At 55.8% G+C, this 5,656-nt stretch overlaps 1 protein-coding gene across 1 annotated transcript; it reads right to left on the bottom strand.

Moving 5' to 3' along the window:
* Window positions 1-1,835: 1,835 nt before the first annotated feature.
* On the bottom strand, window positions 1,836-5,347 carry LRRN1 (leucine rich repeat neuronal 1). Its single transcript, XM_066351455.1, has one exon. The coding sequence runs from the start codon at window positions 5,077-5,079 to the stop codon at window positions 2,926-2,928; it is 2,154 nt and encodes a 717-aa protein (XP_066207552.1). The 5' UTR covers window positions 5,080-5,347; the 3' UTR covers window positions 1,836-2,925.
* Between the last annotated feature and the right edge of the window lie 309 nt (window positions 5,348-5,656).

Here is a 5,656-nt window from a genome sequence, read left to right as displayed (position 1 = left end):
ACACTGCTCTAAAAAACAAAAACAAAAACAAAAACAAAACCTTGTGACATCAGCTTAGAGATACATCATATGCCCTGAAATTAGAAAGTGACCTATATAACGGTCACTTTATGGGGGGGGGGGAGGAGAGGTAACTCCCACCGTCCGTCAGGAGTTACTTTGGTGTGGACCCCCTGACGGCTGTCTAACTTACCAAGTTAAACTGAACACAGCTGAGGAGATGCTCGCCGGGGACACAGGCACCAAGCTGCCTGGCTTCATCCTGGCCTCCTCGCAACTGAGGACCACGCCGCTGAGCGCAGACAGGAGGAAATAAGCTGAAATATTTTACTGGAGGAGAAGAAGTTAGCAGAAATGTTTCCTCTGCCCCCCACCCCCTTGCCAAACTGGCCGGGCAGACGGTAGTTGGCAACGCCCCTTGGATTTCCGGGTGCTCGCCATAGACCCGGCAGAGAGAAGTGTTGTTTTCCTTCATTCATTCCCCTGGTAGCTGAGAGTCCATCATGGGCCAGGCTCAACTCAGTGACCTCTGGTCGAAAGGACGCCCCCCCCCCCCCGCCCCGCGTCTGGGCCGAATGCTTCAGGGTCACGCCTCCTCGAGCGCAGGAGCAGGTGAGGCAGTCCCCTGCTCTCTGCAGATATCCGAGCACAAGGACCCCCGTGGGAACCCCCCCAACGTGCACCCACATGTCTCCGATTCCCTGTGTGCCCACGTGGTATTACTCCCTCGCTGTACCCACAGGGAGGCCGCTACAGCCTGACCCTCCGGGCTACCTTGGTGCTCAAACTGACTAAAGCGAACGGGCACTTGAGGGCGGAGTGCCTTTTGGAAGCAGGGTCCGCTGAGCTTGTTGAGACGTGAGCTGGCCCAGAAGAGTGGCCGGCTGCCGGACCCCTGCGGTGGGCGGAGGACAGTGTTCCCAACAGGGGGAGGGTCTACGGCACCAACCACGGTCCTGCCGGGCCAGGGCCCCCTGTCCAGCCGAAGGCAGCTGCGGGAAGAGATGCTTCGAGCTCAGCTCCTCGGGATCTCTCTGTGGCCACTCACCTGCTTGGCATTTGTAAGCCTTCTCTTCCATTAGAAACAGGCAGGGACCTGGCGGTCTGCTGGCCTTTCTCAGGGACCCCTGAGGCAGGACTTGAACAAAGACGGACACCCTGCAGCCGGCCTCACCGCACCCCCTTGGCCACCTCCGTCCCTCGCTCCGCTCCACTAGCCCCTACCTGCTCTCACGCCCCTGACGACCTCATCGTCCCTGCTGTGATGGCGTCCCTGGCGGCAGGTGCCATCTGGAACAGCCTTACGTGACTTCTCTGCTCCACCGACCGCGTTTCGAATGAGTCCTTTCTCTTCTGACGACACCGTGAAATGCAGCCCCGATCCCCTGTGGACCTGGCCTCCTCACTAAGTCTACCTCCCTCTGTTCCAAATCTCACCCACACATTTCCCAGGAAATGCCTACTTCTGCAGAGAAGGGTCTCCACAGCTTATCCCGCTGTGCAGAAGTCATTCTGTCTTCTGTCCGTCGCTGGCATGTCCGGCAGGTCTCTGCACACACACAGGCGGACAACGGGGGGGGGGGGGGGTCTGAGCAGGCAGACGGCTGTTGGACAAGGAATAACATGTCACACACTTGGATTACTACCTACCTCTGTGTTCTAGACTTGGATGGAGAGTGTGGATACTACTACTAAAAATTTTAACAGATTTTTTTTACATAATCCTTATAGAGAAGGAATAATATGTCTCTTCTTTTTTCACCATGTGTAGTTAGGCATAGGATACGGTAATATACCTTTTTTTTTTTTTTCTTCCTATGAACTTTTCTCTCCATGTGGTCTGGTCAGTAATACTTAAAATATAGACATCTTCATTACAATAGGTATTTCTTCCGCTACAAAAGAATTCAGAACTCCTTAGGTCCTCGTTTTTAAAAGCATCACACTGTAGCAGATTTATTCTGGTAGGTTTTAGGGGCTGTGGAACACGTCGCCACAGGCCAGGAGAGCAAGAAATAGAGACGATACGTTACTGCAAGTGTTCTAAAAAAAATCAGAACAAAACTAATTTATTGTAGTTCTGCCTTCATTCTACACCACACGGTTGGTGAGCTCAACACAACAAAATTATTGTCTCTTCTTTTAAAAGTGTCCACTAAAGATAAAAAGAATTAAGGTACCAATGAATGTGTTGCTTGTTACATTAGAAAATCTGATATACAAGGATGTCTATTGCCTGTTAAGCTTGTTCTAAGCCTCTTTAACTATAACAAACAAACAAACAAACAAACAGTCCTTGTTCAAAGGCAAACATTCAGCTCAGTTGATACAACGTCACAGGACAGTCCATTAACGTCATTGGAGGAAGATAAGGAGTCTAGCCTCGGCTTCCTGAGCTGCAAGTCCATCGACCAGATCGCTGAGGAAGGTTCCATGCCGGTTCGCCACTCACTGTGTGTCACCAGGTTTTTGGAGGACATGGTGCTTCCTATTGGATGGCTTTGGAAGGAGGGGCCCCGTGCTACTGGTCAAGGCGCAGGGAAACCCCAACCTGTCGTTGATCGTTTTAGCGAGCATAGTCATTAGGACCGTGTTATTGAGTTTAGCACAACAGCTAAAACAAAATAAGAATAATAATAACAATAATAATAATAATAATATAATAATGATCGTCATAACGATAAGAATAAAAATAAAACCAAACACCCAGCGGAAAGCCCAGGGACGCTGCCAGCCGTGTCAACACGCTTGCGATACGCTATGCGAAGAAAAATAATGATAATAAAATAAATGGAAATATCCACCCATCTCCACGCTGCCACAGACTCGCCAAGTCAGAAATACAAAAGTCGTCAGCTTGCCCCTTTTGCAGAAGAAACAAGCTTCTGTGCTCCTTGCTCCCAGAAGCGCGGCGCGCCCACCGAGTCACCACAGGTAGTAGCTTCTGGATGTGTCCACCTGGGTCGGCTTGGTGTCCGCGGAGCCGTCCTTGTCCCTGTCGCCGTCCCCGTCCCAGAGGTTAATGAGCGGTGGGTACAGCTCGTTCAGGGGGATGGAGGAGGTCTTCTGCATGTACTTCTTTAAGGAGTGGTGGTAGTTCTTCCTCTTGAACCTCCTGGCGACATAGACGGCGACGGAGGCCAGGCTGACGACGGCGAACAGGGACCCCATGACGGCCGCGAGGGCGGTGCCCGTGTCCCGGTCCGAGAGGTCCAGGGCGAAGGCCGCGTTCTTGGTCGTGACGTTGACGCACGACTTCTGAGTCTGCTGGTGGACGCTGGACACGGTGAGGCACACCTCGTAGTCCGTGGAAGGCTGCAGGTGCGTGAGGTTGTACTCGTGGACATCCACGGGGACCCTGGCGGTGTACGTGATGTGGGGGTTGTCGATCTTCATGGTGGCCGACGACCATTTCAAGTTGGACGTCATGACGTTGGGGTTGACTTTCCAGGACACTAAGATGGAGTGAGATTCCGTCTGCTTGACGTATATCTTCAGCACCTGGGCGCCGTCCAGGAGGGTGCCGTTAACCTTGATGGTCACCACGCGCGTGTCTGCCCCTTCCACGTTCTGGGCCACACAGGTGTATCTCCCCGAATCTTCCGTTCGTATGCTCGCGATTTCCAAGGTGCCCTCGCCGCTCAGCTTGTATCGGTCGGAAAGCGTTTCCACGGTTATCTTATTGCCAAGGGGCGTGACCCAGTAAATTTCGGGTTCCGGCTCGGCCATGGCCCGACAGTCCAGGAGGACCGTGGTGCCGATATCCACGTTCAGACGGGCTGGGAACGTGTCGTGGGCAATCATGGGGAGGCACTGCCCGCCGGAGTCCTGGATCAGAACCTCCTTCACCTGCTGCCCTCTGTACTCGGGGGGCATGGCGCAGAACATGGACAGCGGCTCCATGAAGCGGATGCTCGTCTGGTTGGAGTTCACCCAGTGGATGACGCAGTCGCAGCGCAGCGGGTTGCTGTGGATGCTGATCTCCCGCAGGTTGGGCAGCGACTGCACCGTCCTCTGGTAGACGGCGTTCAGGGCGTTGTTGTTCAGCATCAGGCTCTCCAGTGCGGGGACGCTCCGGAAGGCCAGGCGGTGGATGTAGGACAGCTTGGGGTTGTTGGTGGCCTCCAGCTTGGTGAGCTCGGGCAGGTTGTCCAGCGCGTAGCGGTCCACGGAGACGAGCTCGCCCATGTTGTTGAGCCCCAGCTCCTTCAGCCGCAGCATGTTCCTGAAGTCCCCTTCCTGGATTTTGTGGATAGGGTTCTTGTTGAGGTCTAAGAATTTCAAGTTCGGGACCTTCTGCAGGGCGAGCTGGGGGACCCTGACCAGCTTGTTATCGTAAAAAGACAGGCTTTCGAGGCTGTCCAAGCCCACCAGGGCGTTCCCCGGGACGTCGGTGAGATACATTCCCGCCAGAACCAGGCTTCTCAAGTTGGACAGGGGCCTGAAGTTCATATCCAGAATCCCGATCACGGGGTTCTCCCCGATCATGAGGATCTCCAGGTTGGGCGTGGAATCAAACCAGCGGCTGTCGATCACTTTCAGCCGGTTGGAGTTCAGGTGGAGCCTGAGAAGGCTCTTCAAGCCCGAGAAGGCGTTGGCGGAGATGGTGCTGATCTGGTTGTGGTTGATGTAGAGCTCCTGCAGGTTGCTGAGGTCCTGTAGGCAGTAGTCGGTCATGTCGGTGATCTGGTTCTCCTCCAGGTGCAGCGTGGTGAGCTGGGTCAGGTTGGCCAGCCCCACCTCCCTGATGGTGGTGAAGTTGTTCTGGGAGAAGTCCAGCTCCGTCAGGTTGAACAGCTGCTGCAGCTCGTCCGCGGTCCGGGCGATGCTGTTGCTCTGCAGCAGGAGCACCTGCGTGTCGCTGGACAGGTTGCCGGGGATCCTGGTCAGGCGGAGGTCGTTGCAGTCGACGGTGGTGGCTTCCCGGTAGGTGGACTGCGGGGTGAACCAGGGCCGGATCTCACACACGCAGAGTTGCGGGCACTCGCCGCCGTTTGGCAGGGCAGAGCCCGCGAAGGGAGCCACCAGCAAGCCCAGCATCAGTCGCGAAGCTGCCAGAACGAAGCTCGTCCCAGCCATGCTGGCGCGCCCCACCGGCTCGCTCCCGGCCCACGCGCACGCGCACGCACGGGGGTCTCAGCAACAGGGGAGCCCTCCGGAGTGGCACATGGGACGGCAGGCGGGCACTGCCAACATCCACGCCGAGTCTTGGTGGCGCTGTGGAGAGTCCCGGGGTCCGAAGGGAGGGCGCTCTGGAGGTTTCCGAAGGCGAGGCGCACTCAGGAGTCCTTCAGCTGCGCTCCACGGTCCCAGGCATGCCCGCGGCGCCGGGCCCCAGCTCCTCCGCCACGTCGGAGTCTGCGGGTGCTCCTGGAAAGCAGATCGGGACAGACGTTACGCTCGCTCCTGGTACCGCCTACGCCGCAGCCTTTCCATGGTCCACGCGAAAGGCATCGTCATCACCTGCGCACCTGATAGCGGAGGGTTCCACGTAACAATTTTGGATTGCGGGACGCTGTCCCTGTGTTCCACTTGCTACACTGAACTGGTTACCTCGTTCACAGTTAAAACTGGACTGCTTACAGTAGAATCACCACACACACACACACACACACACACGGAGAGGAGAACACTCCGAAAAACCCAGACATCATTT

Source organism: Saccopteryx leptura, chromosome 10 (assembly GCF_036850995.1).
Source record: "Saccopteryx leptura isolate mSacLep1 chromosome 10, mSacLep1_pri_phased_curated, whole genome shotgun sequence".
Classification (NCBI taxonomy): domain Eukaryota; kingdom Metazoa; phylum Chordata; class Mammalia; order Chiroptera; family Emballonuridae; genus Saccopteryx; species Saccopteryx leptura.
The sequence above is the reverse complement of the archived record's forward strand: the minus strand, read 5'-3'. Positions and strand labels throughout refer to the sequence as shown.

Bases quoted from the DNA above. Each gene is read 5' to 3' on its own strand.
- LRRN1 (XM_066351455.1), bottom strand. From the start codon at position 5,079: ATGGCTGGGACGAGCTTCGTTCTGGCAGCTTCGCGACTGATGCTGGGC.